This window comes from Camelus ferus, chromosome 7 (assembly GCF_009834535.1).
Source record: "Camelus ferus isolate YT-003-E chromosome 7, BCGSAC_Cfer_1.0, whole genome shotgun sequence".
Lineage (NCBI taxonomy): Eukaryota > Metazoa > Chordata > Mammalia > Artiodactyla > Camelidae > Camelus > Camelus ferus.
In genome coordinates this window covers 41,888,999-41,912,755 of record NC_045702.1, presented here as the reverse complement: position 1 = coordinate 41,912,755, position 23,757 = coordinate 41,888,999, and the positions used below count along the sequence as shown (strand labels likewise).

Sequence of the window (23,757 nt, the reverse complement as noted above, 5' to 3'; positions counted from 1 at the left end):
TCTAATTTGTTCAAGCTCTCTTTTGTTCCCAAATCAACTAATTCTCTCACTGATTATTCACCTTCTGGGGCTGAGTATGATCTTTTTAATTCTCACCGTATCTCTTAACAATACCTACACTTGTGTCTGTCAACTTTCGTCATAACATTAAGTATTTGCATTTTAATATGAACACACACCTCCCTTCTCTGTGGAAAGAAGGGCAACAGAAGACACATTTTGGCTGTTTTATTACTTTGCTGAAGGCTGACCATTCCTTACTGGTATTCAATCCCACTGTCCCATTCCCACAACCTGCATGCCCAGAAGCATTTTCATACCTGACAGAAGTCACCCACTTGCCGTACATAACCAGCCACATCATGATCAGATTTAAAGACCTTCCAAACTTTTCTTTCTGCCTTCTTGTAATCCTGGGATCCTTTCCAGTCCATGGCCATCAAGGAGCGCTCTGTCAGGGGAGCTGCCACAATGATGTCTAGTTGGCCATTGTAGATTAGAACCTGTAATGAAATTGAGCCATGGGCAAATGCAGGAGTCAGCTGGTGAAGCCAGTCAGTGAAGGTACAGATAGTGCAAACTAGAGAGAAAAGGGAACATGAGCTTCTTGATAACACAGCTCAGAGAGGCCAGCCCAGCAGATCAGTGAGGTCATTTTCTTACAGTTGGCTACACACACCAACAACCTGAAAAAACTCAAGCCTTGCCTCAACCATTGCATTCTTCCAAAAGTTTGATTCTTCATAGGAATATGCACATATCTCTCTTGGTTGCAAAAGCATTTGGTTGCATTACCCAGTGATACAGGTTTTACTTGGATGTACAGCTATGTTAAGGAAGAAGGTTACATTTCAGTGGAACTAAGGAATACTACACCCTAGGATTTTCATAAAGCCTGCATTTCATTAACTTCACTTTCAGGCACTGCGGCAGCTGGCAAGCTGGACATTCTCTCTCATGGTTGCTAATCCGTATTACTTTCCCCTCCTACATTTCAGTGGCAACTATAATTTTCTGAGGCAGACAGATAGATGCAGGTGCCTCAGATCTGTTACTTATTGAAGGCAACCACAATGTCTGCCATGCCACTTCCTTCTTGTCTTAAATATGATAGCCACTTGTCAACAATGAGGAATGTCCTTCAAATGCCTCAAATAGATTTTTTTTTAGCCAAGTTGTATGAGAAACTCTGGGGCAACTCTTATCTTTTCCTCCCAAATAACTTTCAATTACCTTGAAAAAGAATTCAGGTAAAACCCAATGCTGATGCCGTTGTGAAGCTACTGGTGACAGTGTAAAATGGCGCCACTCTTCAGGAAAGCAATGGCCAATTTTTAATGCAAAGACTTTGAAATGTTGAGACTCTTTGTCCCAGAAATCCCAGTTTGTGGACTAAACTCTATGCAAACAAGCCCAAAGAAATTTTTAAAAATTCATTAAATCTTTATAATAACAAACTTGAACACAGTCTAACAGTTTCATATTAGTGAGTGGTTAAATAACCATGGCACAGAAATTCTATGGGATATTGCAAAACCATTTAAAATGTTTGACTAAACTACAAAGCAACGTGGAAAATGCTTATCGCATCATGTTGAGTGTGAAAGCTGAATGCCAAATATATATCACCATTATGAATGTATAAAATTGATATGCTTACTTACATACATAGAATGAAACTTTAAAAAAATGAATATAGTTGATTAATTTTGGTGGTGGAAATCTGAGTAATGTTCCCCTCTGTTTTCTGCTCTTCCTTGGCTATTTTTTGCAATCAACACAATACTGATTCTCAAAAGATATTGTCCAACAAAGAGATTTTCTTAGACTCCATGCTACCTTTGATCTATTGGGAAGCTCTGGTTTGGCTCAAGTGAAGACCTTTGGTTGAATCCTCAAATTGGATATAAAATGTTTCACGGCATATGTTTTCATCTCTGCCCTCCTGGTATAGGGTTCTTAAAAGGCTTACACATAATTAAAAAGCCCAGGACTTTTACACACTCCAAATCCTCAAGCAGCAGTGGGCCAGGATTCAACCTAAGATGAAAGAACCCTGGGCCTCCTCTATAGGAACAAGAGTCTTTCATGTTACTCAGTCACCATCACCACCTCCACTCTCCTAAGCAGACTACCACCCCTCCCCCTACCACAATCTTGATAGATTTAAAGCCTGCTAAAAAAAAACTCAACTCAACTATAGCAATAAAAATTTGCATTGTTTATACAAAGAAATTGCCTCAAAGACCTTGAGTACTTAGGTTCCATGCAAATCTCCTACGGCTCTTTTGCCAATAGTATGGAAACAATTATATATGATCTGTACCAGCAAACAAGGCTTAACTACCTCACCATTCTAGGAAGGGCTGATTATAGCTGATTAACAAAGATAATTGTCTATAAAGCAATTCTTCTTCTAGAATTCAATGAGAAGATGGTGATTAGCACACACACAAGTGTATCTAGCTGTTTTTCCTCTGTGTGGCCACTATGAAGTTTGCATCTTTCTGACTGTATCTTGCTACCTTACTATCATTTGAGTTTTTCATCTTGGAGAGATGATAGCAAAATCCAGCTGTTACAGCAAAAACAGGCTGATACATACGTACAGCATTAGGGTACATGTTTGTTGAACTGGATAGAAACGAAGCCCATCCCTGAGCTGTCTCCTTGGTTTCTCAAGACTCAGCATACACAAAAGTACTAACCCTCCAGAATGAGGCAGCGAAGGGCTGGACTGCATTATTTTGTACATATAATGTGCAGAAGATCTACTTTGGGGGGCAAATGGAAATCCTTCGTTTGCAAAGAGGGGAAAACATTTTTAACTTCTCAAGGGCACACAAGTCAAATGCAACAAAAAACAAATCAGGTTAATGATCAAGTGAAGTGATTTCAGAGCTGACATTTAAGCCTGCTAGCATTAAATGTAAGAACCCCGGAGCTTCTATATTTATCTAAATGTCACATTTACTCTCATCAGCTCCCACAGGAATACCCCATTTAGATGCCTCCAAGACTGAGTGGACAAGATATCCCAGGATCCAGTGACAGTGAGTGTAGAAGACTGGTGGGTGTAGCGCAGGGGTGGGTGGTCCTGAAGCCAAAGGGTACGTGATAACCACCCACATCCTGAGCATCAGAGAAGTTCCAGGACAAGGCCTAAGCTTCAACTGATTGGTCTCTTATGAAGGATCTACACACACTCACCCACGTCTTCCTGGTCGGGTGACCCACTATCCCAGTTTGCCCTGGGTGGAGGAGTTTCTCAGGATGCAGGACCTTCAGGCTAAAACTGGGACAGTCTGGGGCAAACCTTCCCTTGAGACTTGCTGGTATTTTAAGTAACAAGGTCTAAAGACAGAGAGGAGGAGACAGAAATGAATGCAGCTTTTCGCTACACTTCCCTTGTCAGGAGTGACACTAACAAACCAAGGGGCAGAGAAAGTGCCAGATGGAGCTGGTTCCCAGTAACACAGGGAGCACCCCTGAACACCCCGTGTCCTCACTTTCCTTTCGGGTCAGCTGTGAGGCCTCAGTAAAGAGTAGAGGTACTTTTTTTAGAGAATTTTCTTTCCTTTTACTACTTAGAGGTCTGACTGGTTAGTTTGTTAAAACTGATGGTGATGCAAAGATGTGGAAAAATACTTATTAAAAACATCAGTGAAAATCTATGATTCCACTGTGCATGCTCTATAATTACTGCATTTCAAAAAGATGCTTCAAACTTGGGAAAAGAGTACACCAGAATACTAGCAGTTAAGGTAGTCAAAGTATGGGTGATGTGTTTTGACTATTTTCTAGGTTAGTTAGGTGTATGTGGTTAGGCTGCTTCTATAACGAAAAAATAATAAAACAAACAATAACGCGAAGAGGTTGGGCACCTTAATGTGGCAAAAGATAAGTCTTTATAGAGGAATAATTTGTATTAACTCAAGTATTACCAGCTTTCAATTTTTTTTTTATGACAACTCGGTAAACAGTGTAACTTTAGTTCAATCATAGATGATCTTAAAAAATCATTCCAGAGTTCAAGCATTTACAGGAGATGGCACTAGGTGATTAGGATTACGAGCATCCTCTCTTTTTTTTTCTAAAGGAAAAGATGAGAAAAGCATTTTTATTATGTTCTTTACTTTACAAAGTGCTTTTATGTACCTACGGCTTTATTCTCATATAGCTTCACAGGGTGAGGACGAGAAGTGTTACAAGGCCCGCCTCCACTTCTCTGTGAAGGAAACTGCGGCATAGTAAGGTGCCAGAATGCCTCCTAGATCCCAGGCTTCCAAACTTCTTCCTAGAACACCTTAAGAAAGGAGCTAAACTCCTGCAAACCAACAAGCATTTACTGATTTCCCACAGCTAAATGTTTACAGTTACTCAAAGCCTCGGGAAACAGAGAGCTGGTGGACTCTGAGATATAGTTCACATCTCCAGTTCAGAAACAACATCGGTCTGTTTGTCCAGCTCGGGGGACATCTCTCAGTCATTTCTCACTTTGGTTCTGTGGACCAGGATGGGTGCAAGGGCATTATTCAGCTGGTGACAGACGCCTCACTTCTGCTGCAGGGAGTGGCTGGGATCAAGCAGCTGTGGGAGGGCAGCAGCACCCGGAGAACAGAGCGCTCTCAGCCCTCGCCCCACCCCGCAGCCCCTGCACAGTGCCTGATGCCCCGCAAGGCGTACTGACACTTACAAGGTTCAGTCAGTTGTGTTCTTTAAAGGCTCTCGTAATGCTGTCTAGTGATGGTCTGCCGGTTTGGCTTGCCCAGGTCCACTTGCCCTTCCCCTGGTAACTGTATTTCTACTCCCTCAACGGATACAGCCCCAGCTAGTGGAGGATGTCAATCAGTGTCCTTCCTCCTCTATGTACAGGATGAGTATGTGGCCTAAGCTACGGCACTCAAATACTCTTTGTCTGGAATTTCAATTGTGGACAGAGTGACACAGCGTTCCCAATGACTCTGCTCATTAGTTTTACTACCTAAATCCCCGGAGTCTCCCTGGCCCCTATCTTTCCTCACTCCAGTTCTTTGGTTTGTTCATGAATTCTGGGACCTATCATGTCTTCTGATCGGTTCCTCTCATGCTTTAAGTAATCATAGTTGCTTCTGTTGCCAAAAGCATGAAATCCAAACTCACACACCATCAGACCAGTACCTCACATGCCCCAGCAGGCAGTAATTGGGAATCCCTGAGCACATGGCTTAACTTCCATGAGCTTTGGTTCCCTTTTCTGGACATGCAGATGCAAGACTTACATCCCGCTGTAGTGAGAATTAATGAGAAAATGTGAACAGGGTTCTAAGCACAGTGCCAGACACAAATTAGAGAAGTTAGGTGAGTGTCAGTCCTCCTCCTTTTCAAGTAGGTTGATAATTTGATAATGACTTGGAAGAATGACTCAACAAAGCACTTCTTCTAAAATAAACCTTCAGAATATGCAGATGGTCTTTCTGTGTCAAACACTTGATTGCAATCTCACTCTCTCCAGACAAAAGCTGACAGTAAGAAGAAATCCAGCCAGGGTAAATCTGAACTCTAGGTACTCAAATGCAAGAAATAACATGCCTTTTGTAACTAATTTTACACACATTGGGAACGGTGTCTCAGCAGTTTTTTTTTGGTAGTCAGAGCCATAAATCTAAAAATTCCTCCTTTAAAGGAACTTTCAGTTTTGAAGCCTGGGATTCAAAGATCACAAAGAATTTCGCCCCATCCTTAAATGCTAGAAAAGTATGGTCAAGGGTATAGCTTTTAAAAGGACACTTTGGAGTAACAGTAGAGCCCTTTCACTCCTCCTGTGTTGCAGGAGCTGTGCTAAGCATTTTACATCCATGATTTCATAACACCCCCAGAAGGCAGGTATTATTTATCCCATTTTAGGAACAAGGGGGCAGAGGTGCAGGGAGGGGAGCCAACTGGTGACAGAAATCCAAGTTCAGATCTGCCTGAGTCCAAAGTGTGTGCTTCTAACCCTTCTTCCACTCTGTCTCACTGCCTAAGTCACTACCCACCCCTCCGACCCCAAAGAACACACTGAAGATGCGATTTATTCTCTATTTGCAATAACACATTCAAGGAGCAAACTTAAATGTAGGCATGACCCTTTGGAATGAAAGATACATGTTTACAGTTAAGAGCACAGGCTGGGTTTAAACCTAGCTCTGCATTTACTAGCAAGACTGTCTTGATTAAGTTACTCAGCCTGTCTAAAGCCCAGTTTTCTCATCTGTAAAATGGGTAGAAGAGAAACATATGGGAAAGAGGATCATTGGGAGAATTACATAACATAATGCACGTGAAACTCTGCATCTCAGGCACATAGTAAACATTTAATTAATGCTAGTGATCAGTATTATCACCACATTTGAATGGTTCAACATAGCTATTCAAATAACTCCACAATTTCCAAATGAGCTGTTACCTGAGGATTACAGCTGTGATTTAGGATGTAAGAGTTAGAATTCTCACACAACTGCACTAGGTCATCAACTTGACAAAACAAATGGCAGGGGCTTATAAAAGTAGCATGACACTTGCAGATCGGAGCCCTGAGCTCCAGCCCTGGCTCAGCCTCCCAAGGTCTGTGCTACTGGATGACCTTAGGGACGTCGTCTGCTCACTCTGAGCCTTAATTTTGTCTCATATGATGAGGAATAGCCACATCCTAGAGTTCTTGGGAGGTCCAAATGGGGTATGGGATGTAAAAGGATCCTGTAACCTGACGGGCAGGGTTTTATTGATGGTTTTATTACTCTTTATTAAGAATAATCTGAAAAATAAATTTCTATAGTGGAGTGCAAAAGTTTTACATTGGCTGCGTAGGGCCTGCATTTAGCGTGTAGGGTATATTCATCTAGTCCACATACTGCTGTGTTTGTAATTAGATGCCAGCATTTAAAGATAGGGAGACCTGACCACGCCAGGCCTGTATTTCCACTTGGCCACAAGGAGCTAGGGCTGTGCAGTGACTGTCCCTCTAAGACACAGCCCTTCCTGAGTGTTCTTCCCCGTGCCCCTCCATTCCCCGCTGGCCAGGAGGTGCAAGGGCAGTTGTCATTTATTCAGTGCTTATGCTATTGTTCTTCTTAGCAGAGAAACATATTTCTCTGTATCCATGTCTTTGTCATGGGTAGAAAAGGAAGATCAATAGGTCTCAATCCAACTCTACTCATTTATTTCACTTCCTTCCTGGATCCACAGGAAGATAAGTTTCACTTCCATCTGAAATGCAAGGGAGGTGGCTTTTTATCCGCGTTGGAGAAAAGAGAGCGTGCTCACTTAAATGTGGAATGTGTTTTGTTTGTTTAACCTGCTCATATAAAATTTCTATTTACTCAACAGTAAATATTTATGGAGAAACTAAGGACTGGGCATCAAGAGAACAGATATAAAAACACGTAACTTCTACCCTCCTAGTGCTCCAGATTTTTTTTTTTAACTTTCCAAAACGGTGAATAATCAGAGGCAAGTTTACTCTTTCATTCTCTAAGTTTTCCTTCAAAAGAGGGGTTAAAAAGTCAGTTTCACTTAAATCTTTCTAAACTCTAGTCATTTTAACATTTCAAATCAAACTTTTCACCTTCTGGATGCATATAAATCAGCAGTTTTTTCATGGATTTAACTCTCTCAGCAAGAAAATGTCCCCCTAGGGAAGACCTAGTCAACAGAATCAGATGATGATTAACCCTTATTTTACACAGCGGCTGCTTCTGTAGAATAAATATTTTTCAGGCACATATAAAGCAACCAACCGTGTCAGCTACAGACACCTGTAGGCCGGTTTACCTCAGACTCAACTAAGAAGATCTCACACCCTCTGAACTCAGATTTTGACTTCAAGTTAGGGGGAGCCTGCCACATGCTACTCAAAAGGGAAAAAAAAAAGGCATTTGTGCTTTTAATGGTGACTATACAATCGAACACTTGAAAGAAGGGATTTGGGGCAGAAATGTATATGTGTCCATTTTGTTATATTTTCATTGTTGCCTGTATAAAAGCACAAGACTGAAAATAAGTCATATGATCTAAACTTAAACTTTTTAAAAAAAATCCAAACCGAAACGACATGTGCTGCTGACAGAGAACGCAAAGCCTTTCTCTTTATTTCCCTGATTACTCTTCTACTTATTTGGAAAATTACAGAAACGCAGCAGAAGGAGGCTCTGGTCTCTCTGTACAACAGGAAAGCAAACTGAGCTTTTGTGAGAAGTCTGGATTTTTGTTGTTGCATTTTTAGACGAAAGATTTATGCTTATATTTTGGCCCATTTACAATCCATCATAATACTTTGCAGACAAAGTTATGCTCTTTTCCCAATGATCTAGTGACCTTAATCTCTAACATTTTGTGGTTTCCTGTTTGGGGAAATGATTGAACAGCAGCCTAAGCTATTCCAGGCTGCACAGCGTTCCCAGTTGGCCGCTATCTGTCTTCGTTTTGAATGTTCTCCTGTTCACTAATCAAAAAAAAAAAATTCTTTTTCTTTTTTTTTTTAAAAAAAAGAAGGTTTCCCTACAGATGCTAAATCAATGAAACTCCTACAAAGCAGCCTTCCACACTTCCTTTCCTGGCCGCCTTACTTATCATTCTTCTATTACAAACTCCAACACAGCCAGGAGTTCTCTCTGCCTGAAGCAATTAGCATGACCCACCAGCGCCTTTCTCCTGAACAGAAGAGAATTAATTTCACTAATATCCAGCTCAACCCAGGGCAATTCCCAAGGGTTTCTCAAAAGCTCAGCTGCAAAAGAAAAACAATTTCAGTGGTGGAGTGTAACGTATAGCAATGTCCCCACTGGAGGCTGGGTTGTTATCCTTTCAACGTATAGCAATGTCCCCACTGGAGGCTGGGTTGTTATCCTTTCAGGGACAATCAGCGCCCGGGCCTCGCTGCCCATCGTTTGCACTTTGGCCCTACTTCTTCCCGGTGACATCGCAGGGACACAAGGCTGTAACACTCAGGAAGCCTGAGTCCCCGGGGCTGCCTGGAGGAGACTGGGGCAGAAAAATAATGCAACCATTGAGTGAAACAGTAGTCACTTCTGCAACCAAGTTGTTCTTCAAATGAGACATATTCCGATTCCAAGTTTAAGGAAAAGGGAAGACAAAGAAAGAGAGTGATGAATTTAGAAATAAACACCTCCATGTGCCTGTCATTCCCCTACCAGCTGGTTTTGCCAAGGCGAGTAAAGAAAAATGAGAGTGTGGCACGGAGTCTGAATGAGTATCCAGCGATTACACAAATAATGTTTTTCGGCCAAAGAAAATTATTCCTGCCTTCTTGCAACTTAACTCTAAATAATTTAGTTGCTTTTAGAATGGAACAAGCAGCAAAGCCAACTTGAAAAAGATCCAGCAAGCCGTCACTCCAACCTAAGGATCTTTGAAAACATTTTAACTACACAGAGCAGCACACTTAAAATGACTTTTAATAATGACCCAGAGTAATATTTTTTCTCTCATTTGGATAGAGTCCTGGGGCCCCAGCCTAGGGGGTCCTTTGATTCTTGTTTCAGGGTCTTGTTCTCCTAGCCCTTTTCTGATCTCCTCACCTCTGACTATCACCTCTCACCTACTGACCATCGCTGATAACTGGATTTAACAAACTGAAACTGCTGCAGGAGCAGGCCTGCCCGCTGCCCCAGACAAGCCCCCCCAGAGAGCAGTGTCCTCCCAGGTTGTCAGAATGTCAGCTTCAAGGTCACACCAAGGGTTCTCTCTGAAGACTGCCACATGCTTGCCAGTGTTACCACCCTACTGAAAGGTGGGTCAAGGAACCAATTTGTCTTTCCACATTATTAAATGTACTTAATTGACAAGTAGACATTTGTATACAACCTGACCAGTAAGAAACATCCCCAGAAAGCAAACAAGAAATGCTGCAGTTTGCAATAGTGAAGTCCTATATGGGAACTGACTCACACTGATCACTTCAGCAGCTGCTATCCACCCGTGGCTAGTGAGCACTTGAGATGTGGCTGGCCCAACCTGAGATGTGCTCTAAGTCTAAGATATACACTGAACTGTGAAGACCTAGTACAAAGAAAAGAATGTATAATATCTGAATACTTTCTTAATATTGATTGCATGTTGGAAAACATTTTGTATATACTGGGTTAAAGGAATTATGTTATTAAAGTTAATTTCACCTGTTTCTTTTTATATTTTTAATGTGCCTTCTAGAAAATTTAAAATTACCCAAGTGGCTTGCATTACATTTCTACTGGACAGCAGCCGTATACCTTGGGTTTGGTACATCCCAACATCAGTTTAAAAGACGAACAAGGAAAGGTGTCAACAGCATGGCAAGTCTGAGTGAAATCAACGTCTGTTTAATAGTCTATGGGTATTCTCTTTTCCTTTTATTCACTGAAATGCTTAAAAATCAAAGAAGCCCAGAAGAAGCATGCCTCATTAAAAAAAAAAAAAATTAACGCTTCTCTTACACGTGGATTATAACCAAAACAGGTAAAATGAGTTCCCAAGGAACTCTGCAGTATAACTGATTTTCAGATGTGCACTATTTTTATTCGCCAGCAAAGTGATGATGGTTTATCGACAGGATGGTTACATAAAACAAATGTCCCAGGATTAGCTTTCTTCTCTTCGGTTATGCTTCCCTAAGAGCTACTTCCTCCTCCCAGAAGTTATTCATTTGAATGGTGCTGGTTTTCTCTTTCCGGTCTTCAAAGGGTTTGGAAGAAAAGTGACCACGTTAGCTTACAATCAACAAAGCCAGACTTTTTCCATCATGGTTTGATGGAAGCTCAGAGTCCAATTTAGCACCTGAAGAATCGGGCCCACTTTAAGTGTTAACTTTTTCTTGGTATGCTAGACATTTATCAAATCTAGTTTCCTGGCACTATTAACATTGACATTTTGCCATCAGAAGATGTTATTAAGGAAAATGCCACAAGCAATTAGAATGACGGCTAAAATGAGTTAGATTTACTTGAAATATTTACCTTTCAAACTTTTAAGTCACATCCATTAACCAGGAATTGCCCATTTTCAAACGAAGATCTTTTGATAGCCTAGGATACGTAAATAAAACTCTAACGACCTGGGTGTTAAGATTTCAGTCTGGTAGTGAGGCTGAGAAACATTAAGATCCTGAATTCTGAAGATGCAATTAGTTGAAATTTAATGAGCTGCAGAATGATAAGTGACAGGGAAATGTAACTTTATATTTACAATTTCCTGACTAGATGAACTTTTAAACACAGCAAACTAAGCCCTACCCAAGGCAATTTAACCTTTAAAAGCAAAAGCATGTGGAGGTATTGGCCTTTGGAGATGGTACCTCTTAAAACTGCCTTCCAGACAACTTAGCAGCAAGGGCAACCTCAAATCCAAGGGCAATGTTTTGCTTTGGATCCACATGGCCTCTATGTATAGAGCTGCAGTTCCTGTTTTTTCAAATGATGGTTTCCACACAGGAAATACACTCTTGCCTTCCTCTCCCCCGCCCCACACACATTCTCTCTCTGAAGTACAGATTCTTTGAAAATATAGCCCGTATATTTTAGGAAGGCAAGAACTTTAACTAGACAGAGAAAAGGTGGTTAACAAATAATCAGAATCTTGAGCAAAAATCTGCATAAGAACAATGTAACTTCTTTATCAGAAAGGACAAAGGACCAGGGGACTTCTACAAAGAGCAAGCGATTTAAAACCCGTAGCTTTTATGGGGATTTGACATGCATTTCCTAGATTCTAGAGATGCCCTATCCATCCCCTTCTGCATTTTATTATTATTTTTTAAATCAGGATACATCCTACAATCAATGTATGAATGTATTTGTGTTTTTTTGAAATGCTGCTTAAAAGAGGAAGGAACATAATATACATAGTATAATCAATGGCAATTAGAGTAGCGAATTATTTGCACTTACTAAAATTGAATATAAGTTTATTATAAAGACAGCTTATGGTACAAATGAACAGACCGTCTGTCTTTCTGTCATTCTGTCCTCTTTCCTCCTTTCCTTCCATCACTCCTTCCTTCCTAGTTTATGGCCCACAACTATGTCCTAGTTGCTGTACTAGGTAACTAAACCAGAACTTCCGTGGAGTGGGCCATGATTATTTTTCTAAAGCTTCGCAGGTGCTTCTAATGCATAGGGAGCAAAGTGGACCACAGCTGAAGGGGAGGGCAGTTTCTGAACAGTAGGAAAAGAGTATAGGAAATAAAATGTACTAAGAGCATCTACTCTCTGTCAAGACTGTTATCACTTCCTTTGTTCCCAAGACCATTCTTCTTTCATAATTAAGGTTTGCTGAGTGCTTGCTGGGTGCCAGGCACTGTGCTGGGTCCTGGGGAGGGTGGTGAACAATATGGTAAGATGGCTGCCCTCTCAATGCTTATTGTCTATGAGAGAGAATTTCACAGATTAGGAGGTAAAAGGGAAAACTTAAATTCCAGGCAACTTGGCTTCAGATACTAAACATACTTGAACACCACCATCAGGGACCTGTAACATGATTTGCAAGTAAATTTGCTGCCCACCCATGGGCATATAGAGCCAGGTAGAAAAATATCATTTTGATTACCTGCTATTTTGGATTATGTAATTAGTGTCTACCAGTGAAGAAAATTGATGGAATTCTCTGTGAGAGCAGATCAGTGTCCTTGTCTCCACCATAATGTCTCATAATTCTCCAAAGTGTGCTGAGGGACTTTAAAGACATAGCCATACTAAGTAGTCCACATGCTCACAACATGGTCAGTTAAATCTCTGCAAAGTACTAATCACAATCTACCTTCTTCAAAACTTTATTGTATATATCATATATATGCAGAGAATATATTATAATATATATGTGGCTTCTAAGTAGTCAGATATAATTCTTATCTTTGCTTCTTTATAAGTAAGGTTTTTTTTTTCTCCTCTGCCTTCTTTCAAAATTTTTTTCTTTATCTTTGATTTTCTACAGTTTTTATATGATATGCCTAGTTTTTTGGCATTTTTCCTACTTGGTATTCTCTCAGCTCTTTAGATCTGTGGTTTGGTGTCTGACATTAACTTGGGGAAATTCTCAATCATTATTTCTTCAAATTTTGTTTCTATTCCTTTCTCTCTTTTCTTTCTGGCATTCCCATTATGCATATGCTATATACCTTTATAGTTGTTGCACAGTTTTTGGATATTCTCGTATTATTAGCCTTTGTTTTCTTTGCTTTTCAGTTTTGGACGTTTCTATTGCCATATCCTCAAGATAAGCAATTCTTTCTTCAAGCTATATAGTTTGCTAATGAACCCATCAAATCCATCAAAGGCATTCTTCATTTCTGTTACAGTGTTTTAATTTCTAGCATTTCCTTTTCATTCTTTCTTAGAATCCCCATATCTTTGCTTACATTATCCATCTGCTATTGCATGCTGTCTACTTTCTTCGTTAAAGCCCTTAGGATACTAATTATAGTTTTCAGAAATTCCTGGTCTGATAATTCCAACACTCCTGTCATATCTGACTCTGGTTCTAATGCTTGTTCAGTCTTTTTCAAGTGTGTTTTTTGCCTTTTAGTATGCCTGGTAATTTTTTGTTGGAAGATGGACATGATGTACCGGATAAAGGGAATTATGGTAACTAAGCCACCTGTAACGTGACGGTAAGGTGCTGGGGCTGGGGGAAGCGCACTGTAGTCCCGTGATTAGGTCTCAGTCTTTCAGGAGCCTCTGCCCCTGGACTGAACTTCACACAGTGCTTTGCAGTTGCTCCTCCTTCACCTCTTAGGTGGGACATCATACCTAAAGATGGCCAGACTTGGGTATTTCCTTTCCCCCACGTGGAAGGCTAGAGCTGAAGTTGAGCACTTCCCTTCCCACAGGTAGGTTAGGCTCTGATAAAATCTCAATGGGCTAGGCTCTGGTAAAGTAGTTTCCTGAGGGCAGGTCTTGTTAAGAAAAACAGAATGCTCTGGTCTACCTCAAAATGGTTATTTTTACTTCTTCTTGCCAGAAGCAGAGGGGAGTTTTCTCCAATAGTCACTGTGAGGACACTGTAGAACTCCTGAAGCTAAAACTCACAAAAGTGTGCCCCCCCCCCCATGACTGGACTCCCCTGGGGTTTTTAACTCTCAGGTTTATCCACACTGAGCCTCCAATAATTCAGGAATTACAGTTCAGGTTTTCATATCCTGGCACTAGTTCCTGTGGAGATTTCTGCTTATGGGTTTCTGCTTAGAAAAATTGTGATTCTCTGTGTCCAACTGCCTGTCTCTCCAATTTGTGAGGAAGTGACTTGCCCTGTGACTTCAATTCTCTCACAGATCCAAGAGGAGCTGTTGATTTTTCAGTTTGTTCAGCGTTTTACTTGTTGTTAGGACAGAATGGTAGCTTCTAACTCCTTATATATGGGACTAGAACCCAGAAGTCTGTCAAATCTTTTTATTTTTGTGTTTTCCACAGTTTTTTTTGCATAACTTTTGTAGATAGCAGGTGCTTAAAGACCTCTACTAAAAGGTGATGAACATCATCGGTAATAGCTTTTATTTTCAAGCACTTTCTAACCACCAGTCACTGCTGTAAGTGTTTTACATACATAATCTATTTAACCCTCACAAGAGGTTTAAATATAAGTATTATTATTATTCATCCTATTTTATAGATGAAAAGCACAGAGTGTTTAAATATTCTCCCCCTAAAGAACACAGCCAGTGAATGGTGGAACCAGAATTCAAACTCAAAATGTCTAGCTGGAGAGCCCATGCTTATAGCCACCGTGTGCTATAGGTAACTCCTAGAAATACTGATGATTTTGTGATCTAATTTGATCATGAAGAATTCTAATAGTCCAACAAGCTATTTCTCATTCTAGTTATTTTGAAGATTGTTAATATGATATTTCAATTTACCACCAAACATCTGAAATTACTGAAAGAATGACTTTGAGTACACATCTCCTGTAGGTCATTACAAGAAAGGGATTCTGCTGTCATGCAATCTATACAGAAACTGATGTACTACAAGAGTTCTGTTGGTTCCCAGAAACTAACGAAGGTCTTCTTCAGCCCGTCAGAGATACTCCACGTCAGCTAAAATGAATTGAGTACTGGAAAAAGACTTCCATGTTTTTATGAGTAGAAACATGTGCACTGTTTTCTACGACAAATTAGTACTGAGTCTTACATAAATACAACCATGAGGGTACTAATGTTTTAAGCCAGACTAGGTTGTCCTGATTCCACTGCATACACACTGAGGTTCCCCACCATTAACAGACAAGCCAAGGATAATTCCTGCCCTGTGGGCCATGTCAGCTGGAGCCTTGAATATGCAGCCTGTTTAAGAATAGCCACTTTTTGCTCTGCACTCAGACTGCATACTTTATTCTCTTTCTCTATGGAAATATGGTTTATCAGCACCACTAATCTATTCTCTTTTTCTGATAACTGATTCAGAGTTTGACAGTTTAGAACATAGTCTGATTTCACTGGAATTCACGTTGGCAGGTTTCGGCGATATGGGAAATAGAGACAGAGATATTTAAATATCCAAATGCAAGATCATCTTTAATCAGTGTATTCTCCTTTATCAAGCAATTGGACACTGTTTGACGATTAGCCAGTAACAGGAGAGTTTACATCCTCAGGTGCGCTGTATGTCCCATGCTCTCCTCACTTGGCTGAGAAAGAAATGTGTATTCCTTATGCCAGAAAATGGCAGTGAAGAGTCAATTCAAATACGAGCAGCATATTAGGACAACTTTTTGACAGAGAGAAATAAAGTGTCTTGAAGAGCGATTGCCTTTTGTCTAATTCGTGAGTTGGTTACTGGATGCCCTGTTTTTTGTTCATCCCAAACACCACTCTTGCCGAGAAATTAAGAGAAAGTGGATCACCTCGGCTGGGGGTCTTCTCTATCACTAGCACACTTACCCTGCCGAGGTGCCCCACAGACCACGCCTAAGACAAATGGTAAGAGTCCTGGAGGGTCGGAGGGGGAGGTGAGAAGAGTAGTAGTGGGAAAGAAACGCACAGGGTGACTCCCTCTGTCACCTGCTTCTTGGTGTCCTTCCCTCACGGTGAGAGTTCTAGGGTCCACAGCTCCTTTGCCTCCAGCAGCCAATCAGGCAGAGCATCTCAATCAGACAGCACAGTGCTTGGCTTCATGTGCCTCAAAACAGGCCCATGAAGGATGTCTCATTCATCCCTGCCACCTAACACCCTCGCACAATGTCTGGCTTAAAGCAGACACTGAAAAGACTGTGGTTGAGCGATGTGAATGAATGCAATTATTAGGCAACATGCATTTTTGGAAGAACCAGTTGATTTCATTTATCCCTGACTTCACTGGGATTAATGTTACAAAGCAAACAATAAAGGAAATTGGCTTACACAAGGCCAGCCATCTTCTCGGCTCTGCTATCCTTCTTTCCTCAAGAAATGATGAGAGGTGGCATGTGCCAAAGAGAATTTCATTTCTAGGAACTACCAGGGGAAAGTGATTTAATTAGAAGGGAAAAAAAAAAAAAAACCCTTGTAATTCAAAGAAATCAAACAATGCAGGGTTGTTATTTATATTTGTAAGACATCATAAAAGTGAAAAATGGCAGGAGTCAAATTACAAATAAAAGAAGGTCACCTCTGCTTTGGGTAATCTGAAAAGTTCCTAAAATAGATCATAACTGAAGTAACTCTCTTACCTTGTAATTATTCATGATTTCAGTTAACCACGGTTTAACTGACTTTACTGTATCTTCTTGCAAGTACTTTTCAACTTTGGCTCCATCACTAAAAGTCTGGTTTCCGACGTGGATGGCTTGTCTCACTTGTGGGAGGGACAAAAATTTCCCAAAGTAACTCTGGTCCTCAGGTTCCTGGCAGAAGAGTGCATCAGAAAGATATCAGGGAACAGGACTGGGGAAAGCTTCAAATTTCTCATAACATATACCACAATGAACAAGATGTGACATGATTATTAACTAGTCTCTACCCGCAACATTTTAACTTGAGAGTTTTGGGGAAATTTAAATTTTACTAAACAAATCTGGATGATCTGATACTCTTGGAGCCAATACCCAATTTGCAAATGCTGGACTTTCCTTTTTGTAACAATTAATCTTTTGCAATCTGTGACTCCAATTAAAAATCCCATTCAAGGCAAAGATAGGGAAAATGAAGAGATGATATTATCAAAATCAATTTGCTCCTTGTTGGAGGCTCTCGAGAAAGAAGGTAAGATGGACATAAGGGGACAGGAGGTGATGTGGTGTATGACAATCTAAGGATTTCTTTTCTGTTTCTGCTGTGTGTTAAAACCACACACGTCAAATAATCAGCTGACCATGATTTAAGGGGAAAAATATATCAAGTGTAAAAACAGATAATACTTTATGAAGGACATAAGATAAAAGAAAAATTATCCATGAGCCTTATTTTAAAAAAGACTGCACAAAAGTCTCTGAATATTCATTATGCTAAAAGAAAAAAAAGGAGTAAATGCTGTTTCAAAAAAGTTACAAAAGGATTAAAAAAAATCATTAAAGTTTGAAATCAGCCATTCTGTGAATCACCAACAACTTCTGCTAACTGTGAATACATTAGTTTGCAAGGAAAAATGTAATCACAGATTTTGTTTTTTTCTTGCCCAGCATATGTTTTTCTCTTGGTGGACTCTAAATTCAAAACCATAGGGTTGGCAAATTTCACTGAAATTAGCTTTATATTTTATTTACAAAATAGTTCATACATAAGGCAATTTTAAAAACAGAATGCACAGTCATATACACTAGACACAGAGTATGCAAAGCCAAGTCCCCACTCTGGCTCCCTTTGTCTAATTTCATTAATTCCACACGAAAGACATCAACTTTGGCCCACTTTTACACAAGAAAATACTTGAATACTTCGAGAAATATTCCAGAGGGCTTGAAGTGAGGGCCACAGTAAATGCATGAAACATCTTAAGTTAAAAGTAAGACAAAGCAAATATTTTCATAAAGGCTTTGGCAGTTTGGGTTATCCAAGCTGTCTTAAGTACAGAACAAATAATGTAGGCATTTTCAAGAAACTCACTACAGGTTTGGAGCTCTGGGACCTGATACCCAGAACTGCAATCCTGGCCTCTATCCTTCACAAAAGAACATCTGTATAGCAAGCTCTACTGGGGGGAAATTGTGTTAATAAGAGATTTTTTTTTTTGGAGTTATCTGGAATATCACATATTCTCAATGGTCAGATTATATAATGTATACGACACTGGTAGGGTAAAAAATCACACAGATTTGTAGACCAAATAATGCAATACAGTTTGGACATGTTTGTCTAGTGTAAAGTCAGCTATAATACTTTCCAAATCAGAGGAAGCTGGTTTTGCCAAAAGTTTTAAGCAAACACTATTATGGTTTTTTAAAATGTTGTCATTACCGTGCACTGTAAAAGGTTGTAGTAATTAGAACATCCTGTAACATTCTGGAAGTAAGAAGGCTCTGTTGTTAAGTCACCATCTAGCAGTTTATCCAGTAACTAGGTTGGGAGAGAGGGAAGAAAAAAACAAGGAAAAATTAGGGTGGGTTAAAATATAAAGGCATTTGTCGTTTCATTTATTCAATAACTGTTCAGTTCCTGCAATGTTTCATTCAACAACCAATTACCACACATCTCTGTGCTACAGACACTGTCCGAAGCATCGAGGAAACAGCAGTGAATAAGACAGACCAAAAGCACTCCCTCACAGACCTTGTATTCTAGAGGGGACAATAAACATGGATTAATAGATAAAATGCACAGTACAGCAGAGAGTGGGAAGTGCTAAGGAAGAAACTAACCTGGAGAAGGGGAGTGGGAAGTGCCATGGGTGTGTGTGCACATGTGTGCACCGTGGGTGCAGGGGACACTGCAGAGAGGAGGAAACAGGGCTCACTTAAAACGTGGCATTTGAGTCAAGACCTGTTGGAAAGGAGGAAGCAAGCCACGCAGACACCTAGGGAAGGAACATTCCAGGCAGAGGAAACAGTAAGCCCAAAGGCCCCCACTGCCGGAGTGAGCTCCGTGGGGAGGGGTCACCATAACATGATCGTTGACCATTCACCCACGTATGAGCAGAGAGGGCAAGGATATGCAGATACACACAGGTGCTTGGAATCAGTGGGAGTTATCTTTGGACTTCTGACATTAAAGACCTGGTCATCAGCTGAGGGTGAGAGCAATCTGCAAGGTTGTGTGTTTTCCTCTGGTCAGGCTGAGCTGCGTGGAGGCAGGCATGGAGCAGTGCAGAGGTGCATTTAGCCTGGATTGTGGTTTGACCAAAGGAGTTGGAGGAATGTGAAAGGAGCATAGGTTAGGAATGTATGTGATGACTGACCTTGGGCTTAAGTTGGGTAATTAGAGAAGTTAAGACTTGTGGGGGTAGGGGGATCATGGAGAGGTAGTGGGATCAATGGACGGAAAGACAACGGTGTTGTAGGACAGCTATTCAAGTTGGCATATTTGGGAAAGTGAGCTGGGAGGATGGGAGGTGGCAGCTAGAGGAACATGTTTGAATCTGTTGAATCTGAGATTGTGGAGTGACTGTTGGTTTAGGGGGTTGGGGGGTGAGCAGCTAAGGTAAAGAGGAGAAGATCGCTAAATGAGAGGAGACTAAGAAACTGAGGGACCAAGCATTAAAGAGGATCATCAATGTGGAAACTTCAATCACCAGAAATGATGGCAAGAATAACGCTGGAAAGTGACAATGAGGCGGGAGCCAAAATATTCAGAGAATGAGAAGGTGTAAGCCAGAGGTTGGAAGATAACTCCAAGAAGTGGGGGGGGTATCATGTGAGGACATGAGATTCAAAGCTCAGTGCTTTAGGAGGGAGGAAACATGATCTGGAAGCAGCAATATGGAGCAAGGAGACATTTACTCTAACTATGAACCAAGTGGTATGAAGTAAGAAAGAGAGAACACAGTCTCCACTTAAGAGGGCTGTGGGGAGAAGCAGGTTTTGGGTAGAGCAAGATGATGAAAGAAACAGTCACAGATGAGGCTGGGAACATCAGGATTTTTGGGGATGAGGACACTGAGCTGTAAGGGGCTCTTGTAAAAGAATTTTAAGAAGTGACCAGCACATTTTCAAAACCATCTACCAAGAACGAATTTGGGTTTCTTTTGAGCTAAGATGTTAGTATCCTCATTTTACAGGTGAGGAAATGGAGGCACATAGAGGCCAAGTACCTTGCCAAGGACACTTCACTAATAATGTCAGAGGAGAGAGTCAAACGCTGGCCATGACCCTCCAGCCTGCACGCTCAACCCCACACATACTAGCTCCCCAACAGTCAGACTGCAGTCCCTCCTAGTCTTTCATTTTTTTCTTGCTATCCTTTTTGGTTTCATATAATGCTTCATTATTTTATTAGATCAGTTTTTTTTCAAATATGAAACAACTTAATTAGCCAAGTGACTACTGCCACAGGGTTAGGGACCAAGCATTAAAAGGATCTTTAATGTGGAAAGCAGGGGGTGGATGGAGGGTGGTAAGTATGCTCTAGCAATGCTGTGGTTGCTCAGGGCCACTGCATCTGGCTGTGCAGAATGTGCACTATACAGGGATGCTGGCTGAGGTGTGAGAAGGGGCAGAACCAGAGAACCCGCTTGCCAGGATGGATGACTTCGATTAGGGCTGTCTGGAGAAATGGCCACCTTTTATCCACACACAATGGTGGCATCTACTTGCCAAACCCTAAACCCTAGTCCCACAGGACTATGGCAGCCCAGACGAGATGTCTTTTTCTAATTTGTCCACCCAGAGGGGACACTGTAAGCTGGCAGTGGTCTTGAATGCATGGCATGCAGCATTTCTAGAATTCATCATTAGAAATTATCTTCAACACCAATGGGAATATAAATTCAATCTTTAAGAATGGATTTGATTTTAGAAGGGGCCAAAAATCATTTGCTGTCAAACAAAAAAGGTGGGTGGTCAAGACCAGGGGGATCCAGTTTTTGGTCTAAACTTGTTTCACCAGGAGAACTCTGATCCAGAACATTGTCATGGTAATGGAGACAGTACAGGACCAGAGATCAGCCACTGCATATCTCACGATACCTCTAAGGCGTCCCAGGATTTTTATAGAAGGCCTGAAAATGACCACAGGAGAAATACTGGGGTGGGAACTGGGGGGATAATTCTAGCCTGAGGCCTGCCACAATCTACGATGTGGCTTTTGGCAATGGATTGCACCCTTCTGGGGCTCAACATTCTCGTTAGTGAAATGTGGATGTGTGTGGACATGTGTCAGGTGAGAAGGCAATCTCTAAAGTTCCCTCCAGCTCTGAGTTACTGCTTTTTGATTAACTAAATCATTTTAAGGGATCAGAACATCAAAAAGCCTTCATTATTTAGGCTTACGATTTTGACATTTGTACTCTCTTGGGTTTCAGGATTTCTTGGAGTCTTCTATTGCATAAGTTGAAACATATTTTACCTCTACATGCTTACTTTCCTAAGTATCATTTTATCTATTTCCCTTGAGAAAGCAACATTCTTTTAATTTCTCACTCAAGATTTGGACCGTTGGTCACAGAGACACTGCATACTTTCAAGGGTTTGTTTTATTTTTTTTGGAGAAGGGATTTTTTTTTTCCTCTATTTTCTGGTGCCATCTTCTCATTATCTCTGAATACATAAAATACCTGAACTTTTCAACAGCTTCATTAATCCTGTGGGTGCTGAGGCTGCTGGATCACTCACAAACATCTTTTCTGCTTTCTTTATTCCTCTGCGTCTACCAAATGTTCTTGTTCTTGACATTGCTTAATCCCTGTATGTGTCTTCAAAAACACATCAAATGTCTCACTTCCAGACGGGTCTGATGTGATGCAACATTTCGTATTAATTCTAAAAGTTTACTCCTATTTACCTTTTCTGCCTACCACAGCAGACAGCCTAAAGCCAGTCTTGAAAATATTGTGATTTCAAGTTGAACAATAACCCAACACGTCCCTGATAAGATCTTCTTCCCTTGCATTCATAACTGCACAAGAAATTCTGAATCTACACTCTGCTGCCACATCAGGTGTCCAGACACGGAAAGGGGAGCCCGTCGGCGTCCTGCAGGCTGGCTCGGGACTTCCGGAGAGCCCCACCACTCAGGCAGCTTGCTCCTATCAGAATTCATAGCAAGGGCAGTCACTGCCTTGGGGGATTTCAGGTAGGGCCCTGGCATCCTATTTGTAAAATGTCACCCCACCCTTCTCCATAAGTTTGTATGTCTCCTGTTTTGATCTGAACCAGCTGACCTGCAGCAGCTAAAAGATTATTAACATCAGGCCTCAGCCTTAATAACAACAATGCTGTTAAGTGAACTGTGACAGGATGTGCTTCCAATTACAAGAAGATTAAAGTCCTCCAAATTCACTCTCTGCCTCATTTACTAATGCAGCAAACATGACGGCTCTATGGCAAGGGTGGCAAAAACCCCCAAGGAAGATGGTTTACACATGATCTTTGTCTGCACTGGCCAAACAGACAAGCCCCTCCTGTATCCTAGTAGTTAGTATAGTCCTGTGTTTTCAACAACCAAAAAAAAGGAGGGGAGGTGAAGGATATAACCATATTATTCTATCCTCAAATTCAGTGTTAGGAGAGCCATGTGACAATGTCTACAAATACCAATCGTTCTTTGTAGAAGTTTCAAATGATCACCCTTTGTCATCTTTGTTCCTGACACACAGGAACATGTGACATTTGTTACCCCGTGGCTACTTCTCCAGCTGGAGCCCCGTGTGTGGATATCACCCTCCAAAGGGTCTGAGCACATGTGGAAGCACGTGCGTCCACCACCTAGGCTGCCTCCTCTCATCTGATTCCCTTATGGTGGGGATGCCTTGAGGGCTACGCAGCATTTAGACATCAGAACAGTTAATGAAAGACACAGTTAGATAAATACCCCGCGGTGATCTCAGGTTTAAAATATTGCCAAAAGTAAATGCAAAGGAACCCAGACTGTTCTTTTCTTCATTCCGAGCCCACTCATCTCACCTCCTGATTGCAGACACACCACAGATACACCTTCTCTAACAACAAAAAGCCAGGCACCACAGAGCTTTGAGGACCTTCTCAGATGGTTCTCATTGCTCCAGGGCAGTGCGTGCCCCAGACTCACTTCAAAGGCTGCAGACCACTTCTCCTCCCGGATGTATTTCGCACACTCGTCACACTGCTCCTGGAAGTACTTTCTCTGCTTCTCATCCAACAAGCCAATTTGGAACAGGAACGCTGCATAGCCCCCTATGACCTGAGGAGAAAAGGGGCAAACACAAACGCCACAGGGAGAGAGAGGGACATGAGGGACGCCCAGCCCACCTGCTTGGCGAGATACCTTTTTGTAATTTGTCAGTCTCATGCTGGAGTTAGTGGTGCAGGACAACACACACCCCCCACATACATAAAATATGCACACAGTGCACACATACACAACACACAACATGTACCACACACACACAGACCCTACTCAAACATACACACCACACACACACAATGCCCACATGACACACAAATACACCACACAAACACACATACACAAAACATACACACACAAACCACACACCACAGACTCTTACAACACACATATACACAAGAGCACCAAACACGTGCACACACAAACATACATACACATGCTTACACTTGCGCTCGCAGCCAACGTAGGCTGACATAGTAAGTTGACACGGTAAAACATTTGGTAAAAATTAGAAGATTTAAATGATTAGAAAGTCAACGGGGCCACAGTATTTCCCTTTATTAAGCTAGGTATCTAGGGTAAGA

At 41.2% G+C, this 23,757-nt stretch overlaps 1 protein-coding gene across 4 annotated transcripts in view; it reads right to left on the bottom strand.

Moving 5' to 3' along the window:
• CPVL (carboxypeptidase vitellogenic like) overlaps positions 1 to 23,757 on the bottom strand; it is a 105,910-nt gene that overhangs the window by 24,175 nt on the left and 57,978 nt on the right. For 3 of the 4 annotated variants that reach the window (XM_032483797.1, XM_032483798.1, XM_014559963.2), the window contains exons 9-12: positions 23,099 to 23,230; positions 18,377 to 18,475; positions 16,654 to 16,827; positions 321 to 503 (exon numbers count right to left, since the gene is read on the bottom strand). In XM_032483797.1, the coding sequence (XP_032339688.1) occupies positions 321 to 503; positions 16,654 to 16,827; positions 18,377 to 18,475; positions 23,099 to 23,230 (588 nt within the window). The remainder of the gene's footprint in view (positions 1 to 320; positions 504 to 16,653; positions 16,828 to 18,376; positions 18,476 to 23,098; positions 23,231 to 23,757) is intronic. The other variant, XM_032483800.1, reaches the window with a different exon arrangement.